General features: G+C 43.9%; 1 protein-coding gene across 1 annotated transcript in view; it reads left to right on the top strand.

The window, feature by feature from the left end:
• The window catches only part of LOC311140566 (zinc finger protein 236-like), a 77,301-nt gene that overhangs the window by 36,198 nt on the left and 18,946 nt on the right, over positions 1–22,157 (top strand). Inside the window, exons 15-22 of the mRNA XM_084175682.1 lie at positions 2,862–2,963; positions 4,226–4,368; positions 5,294–5,403; positions 7,278–7,429; positions 7,726–7,902; positions 10,099–10,387; positions 17,902–18,005; positions 19,129–19,536. Coding sequence (XP_084031808.1) covers positions 2,862–2,963; positions 4,226–4,368; positions 5,294–5,403; positions 7,278–7,429; positions 7,726–7,902; positions 10,099–10,387; positions 17,902–18,005; positions 19,129–19,536 — 1,485 coding nt within the window. The remainder of the gene's footprint in view (positions 1–2,861; positions 2,964–4,225; positions 4,369–5,293; positions 5,404–7,277; positions 7,430–7,725; positions 7,903–10,098; positions 10,388–17,901; positions 18,006–19,128; positions 19,537–22,157) is intronic.

Genomic DNA, 22,157 nt, shown 5'->3' on the forward strand with positions numbered 1-22,157 from the left:
TCTTGGAATTGGTATTTCAATGGGTTTTTCTATACAATTAGTTTTTCGATACATCTCATTAGGATTCATGGTGTGTGACTGACGGAACCACCTCCTTGACCTTGTAGCTTTAATATTTAAAACAGTTCCAACATATACTATATTTAACCTCAGAACAAAGAGAGAAGAGCATAGCACAACGAATGAAACCTGGCCAGAGGTCAAGCTTCAAACCTCATTAAAATTGCAACATGACCCGTTCAACCTCCCAAGTTCACGGTGAGTAAAAGAAAATAAACTTACCCTAGCTTTACCATTGTACGTGATTTAGATTAGTATTTGTCCTCTCAGCCTTCGGTAAAGTCATTTTTAGAGCTATCGCGTAAGCCAATAACAGTTGTAAAAAAGGCTTAATTGCATGAGCTAACCCCTGACCCATTCAAAGAGAGAGAGCCTCTTGATTTGATTCACTGATAACTGCGGAGTCAAATTCTATGATAATCTCTCCTGCTCTCTGTCTCTGTCTGTCTGTCTGTCTGTCTGTCTGTCTGTCTGTCTGTCTGTCTGTCTGTCTGTCTGTCTGTCTGTCTGTCTGTCTGTCTGTCTGTCTGTCTGTCTGTCTGTCTGTCTGTCTGTCTGTCTCTCTGTATGTGTGTGTGTGTGTATACTGAACAAAAATATAAACCCAACATGTAAAGTGTTGGTTCCATGAGCTGAAATAAAAGATCCCAGAATTTTTCCATACGCACAAAAACCTTATTTATCTCAAATGTTGTGCACACATTTGTTTACATCCCTGTTGGTGAACATTTCTCCTTTGCCAAGATAATCCATCCACCTGAAAGGTGTGGCATATCAAGAAGCTGATTAAACAGCATGATCATTACATGCTCAGCACTTTGTACTGAGGACAATGAAAGGCCACTCTAAAATGTGCAGTTTTGTCACACAACACAATGCCACAGATGTCTCAAGTTTTGAGGGAGCATGCAATTGGCATGCTGACTGCAGGAATGTCCAACAGAGCTGTTGGCAGAGAATTGAATGTTAATTTCTCTACCATAAGCCGCCTCCAATGTTGTTTTAGAGAATTTGGCAGTACGTCCAACCGGCCTCACAACCGCAGACCACATGTAACCACCCCAGCCCAGGACCTCCATATCTGGCTTCTTCACCTACAGGGATCATCTGAGACCAGCCACCCGGACAGCTGATGAAACGGAGGAGTATTTCTGTCTGTAATAAAACACTTACTCGAGTAAATGAGGGATACAAAGTATATTGAAAGCAGGTGCTTCCACACAGATGTGGTTCCTGAGTTAATTAAGCAATTAACACCCTTAGGGTCATGTATAAAAGTGCCCAGTTGCCCATTATTTTGGTTACCATCGCTAGAAGAAGGGATCTCAGTGACTTTCAAAGAGGGGTCTGAAAGGAGCATTGGGGATTTAAAGGGTGTCTCAGTCACCAGATCTCAACCCAATTGAACACTTATCGGAGATTCTGGAGTGGCGCCTGAGTCCGTGTTTTCTACCACCATCAACAAAGCATAACAAATTATGGAATTTTTCGTGGAAGAATGGTGTCAAATCCCTCTAGTAGAGTTCCAGACACTTGTAGAATCTATGCCAAGGCACATTGAAACTGTTCTAGCGGCTTGTGGTTGCCCAACGCCCTATTAAGACACTTTATGTTGGTGTTCCCTTTATTTTGGCAGTTACCTGTGCATGTGAACCTTCGAACTAGAAAGTGCCTTGTCGTATCAAGTTTGCCTCAGTTAAATGCCAAAGAACCGTTGACATAGAGAGGGCGTCTTGAGTCTACAGGAACGGCCGCCACAAGCCAAAATTATTAATTTTTCTGAAGTCAAAAGTTTTTTTATATATTTTTTTCTACATCTCGGATGGGGTAGGATAGTGTTCTTGGTCTCTGCGGTGCCACATAGGGGGTTTGTCAAAAGTAGTGCACTATATAGGGACTAGGGAGCCACTGAGTATCACAGTGTGACAGTGACTGGGACTGGGGAGCTTTAAACAGAGCCAAAGGTCAACAAACTGGAATCAAGTTGTTACTCCAGAGGACAAGTCGCCTATCTGTCTTCTAGAAAGGTCACTATTGTCAGTGGCAGTCTTTGTGACTAGAAAAACTAGAGCCCAAAGGAAAATGTAGACTTGATCAGTGACCTTTCTCTCTCTCTCTAGACTCAAACTCAACTTTCACAATATACATTTAAGTTTCATTTTGCCAGGAAAGACCATGGATGTTAGAAACCTCTGTTTGGAGGGTAATCCTGAATGCCATCTGTAAGGTTTGAATTGAAACATCTTGCAGGGTAGAACTGGCCGAATAAAACAATCAAAGATCAATAGTCTATAATTCCTCTCAGTACAAAAATCCCCCTGGACTTGCTCTATGTGAAGCATTTCTAGTACTTCTGTGCTTTGTGCTTGACATTCAGCCTGGGTTCCAAAGACAGACAGCAAATTAAAGATGAACCCCGATTTGACTACTGAACCTTGACTTGCTCTCTTCTTGCTGTCTGCGTGCTGTTTTTGCTTTAAAGGCCCAGTGCCGTCAAAAACGTGATTTTCCTGTGCTATATATATATTTCCACACTATGACGTTGGAATAATAGTGTGAAAATGATGGGAAAAAGCCCTTTTAGTGTAAGACCTTGATTTATTTTTGCTTGAGACATTTTTCTTTGCTAAGAAGCTACAGTATTTTTGGTTTTGTTTCTTTTTGACCATTTTAATTGAAAACAATCACGGCTGCATTGGACCTTTAAGTGATTCGTAATACTTTGGTCTTTAATTATACGGTCTACCCAGACTAACCTGCTTTGTTCCTCTGTCTTCTTATCTCTCCCCCTCTGACTCCAGACAACTTTGTGACTACACAGCATGCTCTGCCTCAGAATATTAGCCAGTTTGAGGCGCAGACACTCCCGCAGCCTGGCTTTGACCAGCAAGCACTTACTCAAGGTAACTCATGCACGTACACACAAAAACACACACTGCATGGTGGTGGCATGCAAACCTTTCCCTCAGTACATTTAGCAATGTCCGTGAGTTAACCTGGGGTAAATTATACACAGACACTCACACACACGTTGGCAGCCCGCGGCTCTCTGAATCCAGTGTAATGGATAACGCCATGGTTGCCTCTGACCTCTGGCTGAGAAGAGCCCATTTTCAGCGGGGACTGGCAGAAAGCATCTGTTTGGCACATCAGATGTTTAATTTTCACAGTGGGTAGCCTGACCTTTTTGTCTCGGTGTCGGATGCATCCAGCATCTCTCGCCCACAGCAATATGCTCTCCTCCTCCTACACAGGTGTATTAATCTGTAGAACACCATCTCTTTTTACAGGTTTCCTGCCTCATCCTAGGCCTCCTATACTCTCTGTATAGTTTTGCTAAAGTAAAAAGTTTGACTGACAGCAGGGAGGATGTCGGTGTGTGTGTGTGTCTGTGTCTGCATGCGTGTCTGTGTTTCTCATTAGCATGTGTGGCATTCCACGAGATGGACTTCTACGCATTTCCTCTCCTCTCTTGTTCTTTTCAAGAAGGAAAGTAAGGAATTATTTGAAAGTTCCTAGAAAGTTTCCTGCAAGTTTCCTGCAAAGTCTTTGTCCAAATACACATTCACGTGCATACACACGCACACACACACAGACAGACACACACACAGACACAGACACAGACACAGACTGGCGGCATGGGCTCAGTCTGTTAATGGCGCGTTCTAGGAGGGTGAGCCGTAGCAATCCTTAATTAGCTTTTGTTTAACTTTTCCAACCACACTTTTAGCCATGTCATGTTTGCAGTAAGTCATTCATTAATCCTCTGACTCTTCTAATTTTGCATTTGGCCAAGGCTCTAGCCTCTAGCCAGATATACAGGGTTAACTCGTTACGTGCTGTGGTGCTAAATGCATCTCCTGTTGGGAAGTGTGAAGTTTATCCATAATAGGCTTTTCAAATCCACTTCTATCTGTGTCATCAATTAATCTATTCTAAGGTGCAATGTGTGTACCAGTGGAGGCTTGCAGGGATTAAAATGAATGGAATGGTATCAAACACATTAATTCCTTTACAGCCATGACAATGTGCCCGTCCTTCGATTACAAGCCTCCACATGTGTATACATCCTCCTTTAGAGTTGCTAGGGTCCCTTAAGTTCTCATACAGGGTTAACCCTTTGTATGCTGTAGCGCTGTCTGTACCCCTGTGTGTCCTCCTGCAGGTTTCACCATCACCGCAGAGGGCTATGCCCAGGCCCAGTTCTCCACGGTGCAGCAGCTACAGGACTCCAGCACCCTAGAGTCTCAGGCTCTGTCCTCCAGCTACCACCCCCAGAACCTGCTCCATGTGCCCAGCCAAGAGGTGGTGAGTCCTGCACCGTCAGCCTCTACCGCCACACCTTCCACAGGGGGCTTCCATCTCACCGTCATAGGGTGGCCTTGGCTCATAGCGATTTCCGGAAAAAAAAACAGGGAATTATCAAATCAAATTGTATTTATCACATGCATCGAATACAACTGGTGTAGACTTTACAGTAGAATGCTTGCTTACGAGTAAAAATATATAGGAATAAAATAAAATACACAAGAATGGAGCTATATACAGGGAGTACCAGTACCAGATCAATGTGCAGAGGTATGAGGTACTTGAGGTAGATATGTACATGAAGGCAGGGTAAAGTGAAAAGTGTGTGTGTGTGTGCATATGTTTGTGTTGTGTAGGTATGCGTGTGTGTGTGAGTATGTGGTGTTTGAATGTGTGAGGGATTTGTGTGGGAGTGACAGTGTAGTGTGTGTGTGTGTGTGTATATGGTGTGTGTATATAAAATCTAGTGAGTGTGCATAGGGACAGTGTAAGATAGGGTCAGTGCAGATAGTTTGGGTACCATTAATTAACTATTTAGCAGTCATATGGCTTGGGAGTAGAAGCTGTCTCGGAGCCTGTTTGCCACTCTAATTTAGCGGGTGTTCTATCAAGCCAAAAACGGCTGAATTAAATGTTGCTTGTGAATAAATTACACCTTAAGTAGTCAGTTCACATAGATTGTATAGCATATTGTCAAGTAGTTATTTTGTAGTCAGTGATTAATCACAATGTAATAATAATTTAATATGCCAGTTTAGTAGACGCTTTTATCCAAAGTGACTTACAGTCATGTGCGCATACATTTTTACGTATGGGTGGTCCCGGGGATCGAACCCACTACCCTGGCGTTACAAGCGCCATGCTCTACCAATTGAGCTACAGAGGACCATGTAGTTAATTAACGGTTGCATGTATTTCTGTTTAGACGAGTGGCTTGCTCCAGGAAACTAGCCAAGGAGACCTCCAGCTGTCCGACCAGACACAAGACTACCAAGACCCAGACGACAGCGAGGACAACAGCAAGAGGGCTTACAGGTGTGTGTGTCTGTGTGTACACGTGTGTGTCCTGTGTGTGTGTGTCTGGTGTGGCTCAGTTGGTAGAGCATTGTGCTTGCAATGGTTGTGGGTTCAATTCCCACGGGGACCAGTACAAAAAGAAAATGAACGGTATGAAATATGTATGCACTCACTACTGTAAGTCGTTTTGGATAAGAGCGTCTGCTAAATGACTAAAATGTAAATGTGTATGAGAGCGAGCCTATGACTTTCTGCAAGTAATAGATGCATTTACTTTCTGTCATTGAGGTTCCCGGCTCGTCAGCAGATAACACTGTTATGCACCATTATCAACAGTTGTGCTCTAGGGCTGTAACCAGCATTAGCAGTCGACACAGACGAATGCAAAGCTACGATAACACTATCAGAATCTCTCCGCCGTCGCTGTCGTTGTCTCCTGATACAGTGACCATTTTGAGTGCGACACATATCATATTCAGGTCTTTAGAATCAAGCTATTTTTTATCCTACCCACCAAGTAATCACTTAGATCATTGTTATTCACACCACCGCGCAACACTCCCGCTAATACAGTCAGTCTTTGTCTATTTTTTCTAAAGCCTTTTGTTAAGTTCCTCGAAGCCCCACTACCGCTAGCTTTCAGTTTGTTTATTTAGAATTTGCTCAACTAAATAACTGTGTCCCAAATGGCACCGTATTCCTTATCTAGTGCACTACTTTTGACCAGGGCCCATAGGTTGCCATTTGGGAAGCAGCCAATGAGTTAACTCTGCTAGCTTCCTGTCTGTAAAGGTGACTGTGGCAGCTTGTGTTGCGACAAGCTTTTTGTTTCGTGACTAACGTGTGCGTCAGATGTCTGTAGAGTTGGTGGTGGTGGCAGCTTGTGTTGCTACAAGCTCTTCGTTTTCTAACTAACTTGTGCGTCAGATGTAGCAGAGGACACTAGTCACTGATGTTGTTGCGTTGTGGAAACAGAGAGTGGGACGACAAGGGGACTGAGTAACGTGTCATGCTTTTATTCAGCTCTCCTTCTGTTGTTCCCCATGGCACTCGGAACGGATGCAAAAAAAATAAAGTATATTACAAAATCCCTACCACGTCAGCACACAATGTATTATTAGTGCCTATCTAGGATGAAACAGCTAGCGGTATAGACAAAGCAAGAGAAAGGAGGACATCAATTAGATAGATATGGAAAGGGGATGTGTATTTGAGATTGTAAACTACTGAACTTTCAGATATGACACAGATGTAATCAAGATTGAGGTTTTAACAGTGAGAAAAGTGTGGTGCAGCCTTACACATTGAGAATGGACTAGTGTGTGGTATAGTGTGACTTCCGTTTGGGTGTAATGCTCTGGATGGAGTCCTGTATATGTATCAAAATTAGACTCCACATTCTGTTTAGCTAAGTACACACATACACCTCATATCTGTGGGGAGATAATCTCTCTCTTTGTCTCATTCCAAAGGCCATGCAGACATAACTCACAATTACTCACACCTTACAAACAGAAAGCACAAACAGAGGCCATAGGGCTGAGTTAGTGACCTTTCTTTTCAATTATTCCACTCTTCACAAACAGTCTGATGTACTTTTATAAACCCCAACTTGCTTTGTGAATCGCTGGTGGAACTTTGAAATGATTCCTGTTGTCAGTATTGTTAACTGATGATTTGTGACTTTTGATAGGAGCTTTATTGATACACATGTCATTGACAGAAATAGACAGTCTCTATTATATCATGGTCGTGTTCATTAGGGCACGCAATGGAAAATGTTTAGCAAATGAGTGTTTCCTGTTGGTAGTCAGTTAGTCCCTCCCTGTTTTAGTCTGTTTTCTTCTGTTTGATTCCTAAGGAACACGACCTGTGTGTTTGATTCCCCCCAGGTGCAGCATGTGTAATAAACCTTTTAAGAAGTCCAGCCATCTGAAGCAACACGTGCGCTCCCACACCGGAGAAAAACCCTATTGCTGCAACATTTGTGGCCGATGCTTCGTCTCAGCAGGGGTCCTCAAGTCCCACCTCAACACACACACAGGTAAGAACAGTGTACCTCAACACTGCCTGCATAGTTAAAATAGCACGCTATTTATCTCGCCGACCCAGACTCACGCCTCTCGTAGGACAGCAAAGTGCTTCATTTGACGAATTCTGTTTGTTCACGTACGACCGTCAAATGTCTATTTCTCTCTCGTGGCTGAGCATCTGGGTTGTGGAGAGAAATGGCACAATACTATAGCCTCAAATGCTTTGGAAAACCCAAACCTTATTGGTCAACACACTGATGAAACATATTATTATTTGTATTTCCATCTCTCTTGCTCCCTCTCCTAGGAGTGAAGGCCTATAAGTGTAACGTGTGTGACAGCTCCTTCACCACCAACGGCAGTCTGAACCGCCACATGGTCGTTCACCTGAAGCCCTACAAGTGTCACATGTGTGAGGACAGCTTCCGCACCAGCGTGCTGTATAGGAGGCACATGAAGAAAGACCACGCCGAAGTGGACAGAGGTACAGACATAGGTTGCGTCCCAATAATATCTCCTTTCTCCTAAAGTGTGCATTCGTTCACTACTTCCCACAAATCTAAAAGCATTGGATTGGTGGAGGTATGGGCTAGTAGGAGTTTCTATGCTATTTCTTATTTCCTTCCAAATCAGTGAAGGGAAGTGAACAAGTGAACAAGTGCACACTTAGGGAGAAAGGAGAGGTATTTGGGACATGGCCATAGAGATATACACTAGTGGCTAGTGTCATAGATCTGTTTAGCTCTAGATTTTGCTGATAATGGCAGCCATATTGGTCAGTTTTCCATTTAATTATATAGGTACAGAGATACACTATACAGTATATACAAAAGTATGTGGACACCCCTTCAAATTAGTGGATATGGCTATTTCAGCCACATCCTTTGCTGACAGGTGTATAAAATCAAGCACACAGCCATGCAATCTCCATAGACAAACATTGGCAGTAGAATGGCCTTACAGAAGAGCTCAGTGACTTTCAATGTGGCACCGTCATAGGATGCCACCTTTCCATGTGGTCCTCTGTAGCTCAATTGGTAGAGCATGGCGCTTGTAACGCCAGGGTAGTGGGTTCGATCCCCGGGACCACCCATACATAAAAATGTATGCACACATGACTGTAAGTCGCTTTGGATAAAAGCGTCTGCTAAATGGCATATTATATTATATTATATTATATTCCAAAAAGTCTGTTTGTCAAATTTCTGCCCTGCTAGTGCTGCCCCGGTCAACTGTAAGTGCTGTTATTGTGAAGTGGAAACGTCTAGGAGCAACAACGGCTCAGCCGCGAAGAGGTAGGCCACACAAGCTCACAGAACGGGAGCGCCTAGTGCTGAAGCGCGTAGGCTTTTAAAATCGTCTGTCCTTGGTTGCGACACTCATTATCGAGTTCCAAACTGCCTCTGGAAGCAACGTCAGCACAATAACTGTTCGTCGGGAGCTTCATGAAATGGGTTTCCATGGCCGAGCAGCCACACACAAGCCTAAGATCACCATGCGCAATGCCAAGCGTTTGCTGGAGTGGTGTAAAGCTCGCCGCCATTGGTCTCTGGAGCAGTGGAAACGCGTTCTCTGGCGTGATGAATCACGCTACACCATCTGGCAGTCCGACGGACAAATCTGGGTTTGGCAGATGCCAGCAGAACGCTACCTGCCCCAATGCATAGTGCCAACTGCAAAGTTTGGTGGAGGAAGAATAATGGTCTGGGGCTGTTTTTCATGGTTCGGGCTAGGCCCCTTAGTGAAATGGAAATCATAACGCTACAGCATACAATTACATTCTAGACGATTCTACAGTTTGGGAAAAGGCCCTTTCCTGTTTCAGCATGACAATGCCCTCGTGCACAAAGCGAGGTCCATACAGAAATGGTTTGTTGAGATCGGTGTGGAAGAACTTGACTGGCCTGCACAGAGTCCTGACCTCAACCTCATCGAACACCTTTGGGATGAATTGGAATGCCGACTGCGAGCCAGGCCTAATCGCCAAACATCAGTGCCCGACCTCACTAATGCTCTTGTGGCTGACTGGAAGCAAGTCCCAGCAGCAATGTTCCAACATCTAGTGGAAAGCCTTCCCAGAAGAGTGGAGGCTGTTATAGTAGCAATGGGGGGACCAACTCCATATTAATGCCCATGATTTTGGAATGAGATGTTTGACAAGCAGGTGTCCACATACGTTTGGTCATGTAGTGTATACTCTGTAGAGATATACTCTTTTTAAAGATGTACTTTTGCAAATTTTGTCAGAAAAGTGAGGGTAAAATTAGATTCAGCTTTCTTGAAGTTTTATGTAGATTTTGACAGCAAGGCAATATACTCAATTTTCAGTTTGGCCCGCCAGACCTCTGCGAAGATAGGATTTTCAGTTTGACCCAGGCAAAATGAGTTTGACACCCTTGAAAAAAGGCAATTAGCCATGATTAAATAAAAGTTAAAGCAGACCTGGGTCACATACGATTTCCAAATATTTGAAATACTTGATTTAGCTGGCGTGCTTCCATATAGTTTGAATATGACTTTTGGTAACATTCTATTTAATTATATTCTGCCTGACAAGCTTATATTGACAAGCAGCAATGATTTAAAAAAACATCTGAAATGAGGTCATGGACGTGATGTTGAGTGACACTCAAGGAGCATGTGTATCCTTTCCTCCTATAATGTGTCTCTCCCCTCGCAGGCCTGGAGGATGAGGACGGCGAGGAGGAAGAGGAGGGCGAGCAGACCGTGATGAAGAGGAACCGGGCCAACATCATAACCTTCACGGAGGAGCAGGCGGAGGAGCTGGCCAAGAATGACCCTGGTGACGAGGCGTCAGTGTCTGAGAAGGTGCTGGCCCAGTCGGCGGCGGAGCGCGACCGCATCAGCGAGATCAAGGACAAAGCGGTGGAGCTGGAGACTGAGCCCAAGTTTGCCAACTGCTGTAACTTCTGCCCCAAGAGCTTCAAGAAGCCCAGCGACCTCGTCAGGTGATCTGAGTGTCAGAGAACTGTCTCCCTCTGTCCCGTACTCTCTTATATGCTCTTTCCCACACTCTCTTCATCGAGTTTCTGTCTCTCTTTCTCTGTCCCATACTCTTATGTTTATTCTCACGTTCTCTGCATCTACTTTCTGTCTCTCACTCTCTCTGTCCTATTCAGGGCCTGATACTAACTTTTTGGTCCACCAGCCACTGTGGCAGGTAGATAAAAAAATCGACCAGCCACTAATTACACCAAAGCCTCCCCCAAAAAACGGATGAGCATGCTTCTAAATCAAGAAATGTATTACTAGTAAGAAGTGATGTGGTATATTGCCCAATGCTATTTCATTTTTAAAAATCAAAATATCACAGATGAGACAAAAATGTTCAGCTGCCCCTTTAAAGGAAAGATTCACCCATTTTGAATGTTATATTGTTTTTATGCATCTCTGAGCGATGTTCCATCGATTCCCTGGGTCGTTTCATGTGTATCTGTGCTATTACCATTCAAGCAGGCAGACATCTATCATACATGTCAAATTTCAATACTGGCCGATGTCATAACGCGGGAAGTTGTCTTCGAATGAGCCATTGATCATATTTTTGCGACATTCCTACCTCAAGAAATGTGTAATTTAACAGAGGGTCTAGCACATTTCTCCTATTTGTCTGCCTCTTCAGTCCAGGGTGCATTGCATGGTGCCATTGCGAATGTCAGACTCCACTCTGTTAGGCACATCGATCTGCAGGTTGAACATGGTGAGATTGTAGACTTCTAAATTGATAGTGCTGTTTGTTTAGGCGATTTTACAGCTAACTAGCTACTTCACATGCTGATGTTGACTTTGGTTTTATTGTGTGTAGCTACGTTTGCTAGCTAGCCAACCCTTACAGAGAGCATTGCATTGTGGGTTTTGTAGAGGACTTGAGCTGCAACAAATTTCCACAACGATTTTCACATGTTGGTACCAACCTTATTAAAACGCTAAAATAAAACATTTCTTCACAAAAAATATTGTTCTCACATAATATTGTTATTTAACACTGTAAATTATAGGAATGAGTGGTTTTGGGTGGATTTTTTTCCTTTGAGTGAGGTTACCATGGCAAACAGGGCAGTCTAGCTGCTCAGAGTCTAGGGCGCGTTCATACATTTACACTGGCTATCTACTCCGATTTCAGAGCACTCTCGTCTGAGTGTGCCAGAGCACAGAATAACGGATGAATTTACGAAAGGTGCCAGTAAACGTCGGCAAAAAAGCGTAATTAAATTGTTGCCAGCATCACAGTTATTCACCAACGCTCTGGATAACATGAAAACAGCTTATCCACCTCTGCTAGGGCGAGTAAAATGGTCAGAGTGAGGTGTCCTCTCATTTTTGTCTGAACGCTCTGAATTTACGAACGCCCAGAGCGCACTCTGGCACTCCAGAGTGAATTTACGAACACACCCCTAGTCATAACATTGTGCCTGTGAAGTACAGAATCTGACTAGTAGCCTATGTGTCTTTGATAGCAGTTGATGCAAACTCTAGCATTGAAAAACAACCTGGTTTGTGAACAAAGCAATGTAAAAAAGAAACACAAGTCTCACTTCAGTAGACTTTCGAGTAAATTAGACCAACTTTTATACCTGTGCGCAGCGCTTCTAAAAATGAAACTTCAGCAGTTCAATCACAGTGTACATAGCTCCCAAGCCAGGCAGCGTTGCTGCGTTTTGCACGAGGTGGGATATTAGCTACCAGCTATGAAACAAAACGACAGAAACACTTTGAAAACAGCTACTGCAGCATTTATTTTGCTATAAATGTGCTTGTACTTCACTTCTAACTCAATTTTTAATCGCAAATGTGAGTGAAATGCTTGCACTGTGGAGCCCTGATCACCCGCCAACGTGACTGGTGAAATAGACATGGCGGGTGTTAATTTTAGGCCCTGGTCCTATTCCTCATGCTCTGACTCTGAGCAACTCAGACTCTCTCTGTGTCTCTGAATATATTGCTCTTGGGGTTGAAGTTTCCCCCACCTTTCCACATCTCTGAGCTCTTTGAGAGGGGCTCCTCTCTGTAGTCAGGTTCAGGTGCAGTCTAGCCCGTGTGCCCACCTCTACTTACATCTCCACCTCCCCCTCTCTCTCTCTTTCTCCTTCTCATGATTCTGTCATGATTGTCTTTCCCATCGGTTGAAGAGTTACCTTGTCATTCCAGCCGCCCTCTCCTCCCGGGCCCCAAATAACCCACTATGCCCTTCTGGTCAGCATGCATGAGAGCCCCCCCCCCCCCGACACCCATCCTATATCCCAGAAGAGCCCTCCAATACAGAGAGCCCAATTACAGGGCCCTGAACAGGCTCCACACTGCAGCCCTGACCCAACCTCTCTCCCAGAAGAAGAGCCCTCCTCCCAGTCACTACAACAGTTTCCACTGCAGGCCTCTTTTCTGCACTGCTCTGAGAGGGGCTCCACAATAGACCCTATCTGAAGTTATTAACACAGCCAACAGCACTCACAGGCTGGCTGGCTGGCTGACAGGGTTAGTGTTAGTGGGGTGCTTATCACCTGCCAATACACACACATGTTTACTGGTGAGTTAATTTGTGAGATCACCGCCAAACAAGCTGTTAAACAGCCGATTTGATTTTTATCTCCCCTGTAAATATGATTGTCATCGTCAGGCGCTGGAGAAATGAGTTGTTTCCCTCTTCATTTTCCTCTCGTTTGACACTAGTGTTCCACCGGTGTGTGAACAGTGTGTGACAGGCAAACAGTTTCTTAAAGCGTCAATCTGCAGTTCAAACAATAACACAGCGGTCCCCCATCGCTGTTTGGGTAAACAGCTGAGTGATTGTGCTGGAGAAATGTAACCACTCTCAAATTCATAGAAAGAGGTATGGATGCAAGGACTGACCATCCGTGATTACAAATGCATATTTGTAATCATGTTTTGAGGCTATACAGTGTTTGTTTACAACTGCATTGTTTACAAACAATGGAGTAAATCAATGTTATATTTTGCGTTCTGATGGGGTCGGACAGTTGAACTAAGCTCATGAGGCATACGTTATATTCTTCAAAAATCAATGGGGATATATAAATCAATGGGTATACAGTTGAAGTCGGAAGTTTACATACACCTTAGCCAAATACATTTAAACTCAGTTTTTCACAATTCCTGACATTTAATCCTAGTGAAAATTCCCTGTCTTAGGTCAGTTAGGATCACCAATTTATTTTAAGAATGTGAAATGTCAGAATAATAGTAGAGAGAATGATTTATTTCAGCTTTTAATTCTTTCAGTACATTCCCAGTGGGTCAGAAGTTTAAATACACTCAATTATTATTTGGTAGCATTGCCTTTAAATTGTTTAACTTGAGTCAAATGTTTTGGGTAGCCTTCCACAAGCTTTTTGGCCCATTCCTCCTGACAGAGCTGGTGTAACTGAGTCAGGTTTGTAGGCCTCCTTGCTCGCACACGCTATTTCAGTTCTGCCCACAAATGTTCTATAGGATTGAGGTCAGGGCTTTGTCATGGCCACTCCAATACCTTGACTTTGTTGTCCTTAAGCCATTTTGCCACAACTTTGGAAGTATGCTTGGGGTCATTGTCCATTTGGAAGACCCATTTGCGACCAAGCTTTAACTTCCTGACTGATGTCTTGAGATGTTGCTTCAATATATCCACATAATTTTCCTTCCTCATGGTGCCATCTATTTTGTGAAGTGCACCAGTCCCTCCTGCAGCAAAGCACCCCCACAGCATGATGCTGCCACCCCCGTGCTTCACGGTTGGGATGGTGTTCTTCAGCTTGCAAGCAACCCCCTTTTTCCTCCAAACATAACGATGGTCATTAAGGCGAAACAGTTTTATTTTTGTTTCATCAGACCAGAGGACATTTTCCAAAAAGTACGATCTTTGTCCCCATGTGCAGTTGCAAACCGTAGTCTGGCTTTTTTATGGCGGTTTTGGAGCAGTGGCTTCTTCCTTGCTGAGCGGCCTTTCAGGTTATGTTGATATAGGACTCGTTTTACTGTGGATATACACTGCTCAAAAAAATTAAGGGAACACTAAAATAACACATCCTAGATCTGAATGAATGAAATAATCTTATTAAATACTTTTTTCTTTACATAGTTGAATGTGCTGACAACAAAATCACACAAAAATTATCAATGGAAATCAAATTTATCAACCCATGGAGGTCTGGATTTGGAGTCACCCTCAAAATTAAAGTGGAAAACCACACTACAGGCTGATCCAACTTTGATGTAATGTCCTTAAAACAAGTCAAAATGAGGCTCAGTAGTGTCTGTGGCCTCCACGTGCCTGTATGACCTCCCTACAACGCCTGGGCATGCTCCTGATGATGTGGCAGATGGTCTCCTGAGGGATCTCCTCCCAGACCTGGACTAAAGCATCCGCCAACTCTCGCTCCATTGGTGGATGGAGCGAGACATGATGTCCCAGATGTGCTCAATTGGATTCAGGTCTGGGGAACGGGCGTGTCAGTCCATAGCATCAATGCCTTCCTCTTGCAGGAATTGCTGACACACTCCAGCCACATGAGGTCTAGCATTGTCTTGCATTAGGAGAAACCCAGGGCCAACCGCACCAGCATATGGTCTCACAAGGGGTCTGAGGATCTCATCTCGGTACCTAATGGCAGTCAGGCTACCTCTGGCGAGCACATGGAGGGCTGTGCGGCCCCCCAAAGAAATGCCACCCCACACCATGACTGACCCACCGCCAAACCGGTCATGCTGGAGGATGTTGCAGGCAGCAGAATGTTCTCCACGGCGTCTCCAGACTCTGTCACGTCTGTCACATGTGCTCAGTGTGAACCTGCTTTCATCTGTGAAGAGCACAGGGCACCAGTGGCAAATTTGCCAATCTTGGTTGGGCTGTAAGCACAACCCCCACCTGTGGACGTCGGGCCCTCATACCACCCTCATGGAGTCTGTTTCTGACCGTTTGAGCAGACACATGCACATTTGTGGCCTGCTGGAGGTCATTTTGCAGGGCTCTGGCAGTGCTCTTCCTGCTCTTCCTTGCACAAAGGCGGAGGTAGCAGTCCTGCTGCTGGGTTGTTGCCCTCCTACGGCCTCCTCCACGTCTCCTGATGTACTGGCCTGTCTCCTGGTAGCGCCTCCATGCTTTGGACACTACACTGACAGACACAGCAAACCTTCTTGCCACAGCTCGCATTGATGTGCCATCCTGGATGAGCTGCACTACTTGAGCCACTTGTGTGGGTTGTAGACTCCGTATCATGCTACCACTAGAGTGAAAGCACCGCCAGCATTCAAAAGTGACCAAAACATCAGCCAGGAAGCATAGGAACTGAGAAGTGGTCTGTGGTCACCACCTGCAAAACCAGTCCTTTATTGGGGGTGTCTTGCTAATTGCCTATAATTTCCACCTGTTGTCTATTCCATTTGCACAACAGCATGTGACATTTATTGTCAATCAGTGTTGCTTCCTAAGTGGACAGTTTGATTTCACAGAAGTGTGATTGACTTGGAGTTACATTGTGTTGTTTAAGTGTTCCCTTTATTTTTTTGAGCAGTGTAGATACTTTTGTACCTGTTTCCTCCAGAATCTTCACAAGGGCCTTTGCTGTTGTTCCGGGATTGATTTGCACTTTTCATACAAAAGTATGTTCATCTCTAGGAGACAGAACGCGTCTCCTTCCTGAGCGGTATGACGGCTGCGTGGTTCCATGGTGTTTATACTTGCGTACTATTGTTTGTACAGATGAACGTGGTACCTTCAGGCGTTTGGAAATTGCTCCCAAGGATGAACCAGACTTGTGGAGGTCTACCATTTTTTTTCCTGAGGTCTTGGCTGATTTATTTAGATTTTCCCATGATGTCAAGCAAAGAGGCACTGAGTGTGAAGGTAGACCTTGGAAAACATCCACAGGTACACCTCCAATTGACTCAAATGAGGTCGATTAGCCTATCAGAAGCTTCTAAAGCCATGACATCATTTTCTGGAATTTTCCAAGCTGTTTAAAGGCACAGTCAACTTAGTGTTCTGACCCACTGGAATTGTGATACTGAATTATAAGTGAAATAATCTGTCTGTAAACAATTGTTGGAAAAATTACTTGTGTCGTGCACATAGTAGATGTCCTAACCGACTTGTCAAAACTATAGTTTGTTAACAAGAAATTTGTGGAGTGGTTGAAAAAACAAGTTTTAATGACTCCAACCTAAGTGTATGTAAACTTCCGACTTCAACTGTATATCATGGATGTAGCAATCACATATTTCCGCTTTAAAGAATGATGCCTCCGCTATACTTGAGTTGAGTGAGGAGAGGTATGATCTAGTTTGACAGCTGGAATTGTCCCATTGTTTTACGGAGTCATCTTGTAAGAAGAAGAAGAAAAAACACGGCTATGAAATGGACCGAGGTGCCATATCAACAGCTAATTTCTTTAGTACAGTGTTTCGGGCAGTAACTTTCAGTTAGTGAAATGCCAAAGTCTTTCGGTCCATCATTCATTGCCAGCCGAGCATAAAACATTCCGCTGCCAAGAGAATAAGTTAACTGAAATTAACTCTGGTTTTATTGGACCATAAAAGTTTGGTTGCAATTAATGGCGAGGAATATTTGATTGGGGTAATAAGATATTAAGTAATGAGCTTGTAAGATATTAAGTAATGATCATTATGGCTTCCTCAAACTTCCCCCTGGCGACCAGCCATAACTCCAGGCCATATTGAAGTATTTATGGGAAGGCTTAGTTTTTAATTTCAGAAGTAGCCTAATTATGGAGTCACTAAGCCTGCCAAAAACAAGGGGAAACGACAGCAACACCCCAGGGATGGCTGCTACAAAGATATATTCACTTCATTTCATGGTGCTCTTTTATCAAAAACAAGAAAGCTAACGTGTTTATAAATGGCTCCAGAGTGGCGCAGCAGTCTAAGTCACTGCATCTCAATGCTAGAGGCGTCACTCCAGACCCTGGTTTAATTCCAGGCTGTATCACAATCCGGCCGTGATTGATAGTCCAATAGGGCGGCGAACAATTGGCCCAGCATCGTTTTGCTTTGTCAGCAAAAAATAAAATATTTAAAAATAAACGTGTCCTCGCTCAGGGAGACTCAGGGAGACCTAACAAAGTTACCTAATACATATTAAAAACAAAGAACAAAGTTATAAGAAGGAGTAAACTAACAATTTTGCTGAGTCAGTGGCCTTGTGCCTGAAAACCTTGCAGATTCAAGTTCAGAAGAGAAGACGTCCTTGTTAAGCACAAGCATGCAAAATGAAAATAGGAAAACATCAGAATGGCCGCAGGTGATAAATGCATTGTGTTGCACTGTATTCTTTATGAAAAGAATGTTAACCTTCTTTTAATTAATCTTCTTTTAATTTAACTTATTTTAAACTCTGAAACTTAACCTAAAGCATTCCCTTAACATTCTCTCCATTCTAACAGGAATGTTCATGAGTAACTTTGTCTCTCTCTCTCTCGCGCTCTCCCTCCCTCCCTCCTCTCTCTCTCTTTAGACATATCCGGATCCACACAGGAGAGCGTCCTTACAAGTGTGACGAGTGTGGGAAGAACTTCACAGTGAAGTCCACCTTGGACTGCCACATAAAGACCCACACAGGTCAGTGTGTAGTGCACAGTGTGTACTCCTACTCCATCTGATCAGATGGAGTGGGAGGGATCCGAGGAAACACAGTAGGAGGGAACATTAGTTAAAATGCCACCGTGGGAGTAGCGTAGGCTGATCTGTCCCTATTAATTAGTTTAAGTGACGTTTGGGTTGTTACTACATTAGCTACAATATGTTCTCAATATGATCCAACTCTGTGGGTGTGGAGTGCACTTTGATCCACAATTTAAGAGTTATATTATGTAAATCAATCAGTAAATGCAGTTTAAGAGGATCCGTACTCAAAAACAAGAGAGTTTATAAATTCTTGGATGCGTATTCCTAATTTATTATGAAGAATATTTCAATCCGCCTCATTTGCATGTCTTATCATCTAACAGCGCCGTGTGGACTAATTGTGCCGGATGATTTATGGGACAGAGTTGTAGGTTTGATCGCCGGCGCAAGATGGCAGCAGAAAAGTTTTGACATTAGAGGGATATTGAGATATTTCCTCTCACCTTGTCCTGTTTTGGTAATTACTGCGGTTGACACTCTGACTCCGGGGCAGACACACTCATTCTCCCTGATTTAATGAGAAGGCCCAGACATGAACTAAGTAGGCCTAATACTCCAAGTTATTGTTGAAGAGCTGTGGATTAGTATTCTCTGTAGGGACGTCTGAATTAACTTTTGGAACGGCAGAAATCAGAAAAGTGACTCGTTTTATTGGTACTCTAGGGGAGAAATCGAGGAAAAGGCATCGGTCAGCCAGTCAGAACGGAGGTGCGATACATTCATCAATGGAACAATGACATTCAAACACTGAGTTTCAGGACATCATTGGCAAACGTTTTTTGAGAATAACAGTTTTTTTATTGATTCACATCAATCTAGAGTCACAATACACATTTTGGACGTAACACCAACCCCTCCCAACCCCCACTACAAACAAACCCCTGGCGGCCCTCACCCGATCCCAGACCTCAGCCACATTATTGCCAAACCTACCACTATGTCAAATAATGAGAATCAGTGCTACACAGTAAAGCCCCTGTAGGGCTACATACAATAGGGAAAACAAGAATAAACCTACTTTTAACAATGCTATCATTATGTTGTTCTCTTCCTGCAGGTCAGAAGTTGTTCAACTGTCACATGTGCAACACATCCTTTTCCACCAAAGGGAGTCTGAAAGTCCACATGCGTCTCCACACTGGATCCAAGCCCTTCAAATGCCCCTTCTGCGAGCTTCGCTTCCGTACCTCGGGCCATCGCAAGACCCACATCCAGTGTCACTACCGGCCCAGCTCGGAGGGTCGGAAGGCCAAGCGAGCGGCATCGTCCAGAAGTAGCCAGAACCAGGGCCAGCAGCAGCACCCGGCTAACACAGAGACCCTGCACCCTGTGGGCCTGCTCCAGGCTACAACCACAGACCCTAACATCTACCTTCCAGCCAACCAGGTCCTCACAGGCCAGTTTGACCAGAACCTTCTGCAGCAAAGCCTGGTGGGCCAGACTATCCTGCCTGCCTCCATGTCAGGTAAGGGCCCACTCAGCCACTCACTCACTCACTCACTCACTCACTCACTCACTCACTCACTCACTCACTCACATCAGGGTTGGGGGTCAATTCCAATTCAATTCATAAATTGAATTGCACATGGGTTTCTCTCCATATATAAATACAATTCAATTCCTGACTTAGGTGGAATTCACCTCAACCCTGGCACAGACACACTCACTGTCCATTGCCACAAACACAGAATGATTTCATTCTTATTGCCAATACTTATTACCCTATGCAAGCCTAGCTCACCCCTTCCACTATTGACATGAAGCATGCACCCAAGTGCTGCTCAGCACAGCAACCATATTTCACCTGAACAGTCAACCCTAGCCTAGTCTACATTCAAACCATAGTCTGGGACTGAGAGGAGAGGTTTGAAGCCTGAGTCCAAGTACAGTCTGTTCTCAGTAGCCAGCCAGGCAGAGCTGATGAATGGTGTTTATAGCTACTGGGCTAGTGTCATATCACTGGGCCTGAGACCTGAGGAGACCTGTGCTAAGGGGTGCTTCATCAATGCACACCACAACCTCTCCCTTAGAGCCCCCTGCCTGTCCTACGGTGGGAGTTTATGGGCTGTATTCTGCACTAGGTGTGTTTGGCTGTAGATTCACAGATACACTGGGAGAGGGAGGATGAGAGCTGGATATTACATCCCTGGCAGAACATTACATCATAATGTTGTCATTTCAACCAGTTTCTGGTTGTAACAGCGTCATTACAACTGGTTTGCCTGCTCTGTCTCATTTCTAGGCAGAATTGTCACTGTTGTCATATTCAGGGATTTCAGTGAATTGAGTGAGGTCAAATAGTTTAGTCCAGTAAAATAGCAAAAGTATACATAATATTTGATCAAGAATACTTGATCAGAAGGACATGCTTGTTTTTCATAGCCTGATGACTCACACTAAATTCTTCCACTGCTCTGTCGTTCGCTACATACTTTAGTCTGAGACTGCCATCATTGAAGTCGTTTGTGGTGAAGAGGGGCACGAGGGTTGTTGTACAAAACAAAGTCATCAGCGATTGGATCGTCTCTAACCAATCAGAGTATCAAAGCCAATGACGAATTTCTAAACCGCCGCTTTACCCATGTGTGTTCAAACCCATCGGTTTCTGGACCAATAAGACGGCCCCAAATGTGTTTGAATTCGGTGAAGGGTCAGGGAGGCACTCCGATCCAGACTCATTTGCCTCGTGTGAGCCTCATGTCAAAGACAAGTTTCCATCTTATGTAGACTTAAGGGTAGGGCTGTGGCGGTCACGAAATTTCATCAGCCGGTGATTGTCAAGCAAATAACGGTCGGTCTCACTGTAATTGACCGTTAATTAACATAAACATATTTAGCATCTCCTGGCTTCCACACATAGCCTTCAAGTCATTTTAAAAAGTCTAATAAATCCATGTAATATAGCCTACACCTTCACAATAAATCCATTATTTATTTTAGACAGGTCTAAAGAAGCATGATATGGAGAAAATGTAGTCAATTTCAGAAGAAGATAATAGCATACTCTGAGTTGTCCTTATGTTAGGTCCTGATGTGGCTATGCCAAATGGCTGTGGGCTACACTAGTTCATTTAGCAGACAAGATTTACTTAAAATATTTATATTATTTTATAGCATGAAGAATACAATTGAACAAAGCTGAATAAAATATACAATGGGGAAAAAAGTATTTAGTCAGCCACCAATTGTGCAAGTTCTCCCACTTAATAAGATGAGAGAGGCCTGTAATTTTCATCATAGGTACACGTCAACTATGACAGAAAAATGGAGGAAAAAAAATCCAGAAAATTACATTGTAGGATTTTTAATGAATTTATTTGCAAATTATGGTGGAAAATAAGTATTTGGTCATCTACAAACAAGCAAGATTTCTGGCTCTCACAGACCTGTAACTTCTTCTTTAAGAGGCTCCTCTGTCCTCCACTCGTTACCTGTATTAATGGCACCTGTTTGAACTTGTTATCAGTTTAAAAGACACCTGTCCACTACCTCAAACAGTCATACTCCAAACTCCACTATGGCCAAGACCAAAGAGCTGTCAAAGGACACCAGAAACAAAATTGTAGACCTGCACCAGGCTGGGAAGACTGAATCTGCAATAGGTAAGCAGCTTGGTTTGAAGAAATCAACTGTGGGAGCAATTATTAGGAAATGGAAGACATACAAGACCACTGATAATCTCCCTCAATCTGGGGCTCCACGCAAGATCTCACCCCGTGGGGTCACAATGATCACAAGAACGGTGAGCAAAAATCCCAGAACCACACGGGGGGACCTAGTGAATGACCTGCAGAGAGCTGGGACCAAAGTAACAAAGCCTACCATCAGTAACACACTACGCCGCCAGGGACTCAAATCCTGCAGTGCCAGACGTGTCCCCCTCCTTAAGCTAGTACATGTCCAGGCCCGTCTGAAGTTTGCTAGAGTGCATTTGGATGATTCAGAAGAGGATTGGGAGAATGTCATATGGTCAGATGAAACCAAAATATAACTTTTTGGTAAAAACTCAACTCGTCATGTTTGGAGGACAAAGAATGCTGAGTTGCATCCAAAGAACACCATACCTACTGTGAAGCATGGGGGTGG

This window comes from Coregonus lavaretus (assembly GCF_964263955.1).
Source record: "Coregonus lavaretus genome assembly, chromosome: 13".
Classification (NCBI taxonomy): Eukaryota; Metazoa; Chordata; class Actinopteri; order Salmoniformes; family Salmonidae; genus Coregonus; species Coregonus lavaretus.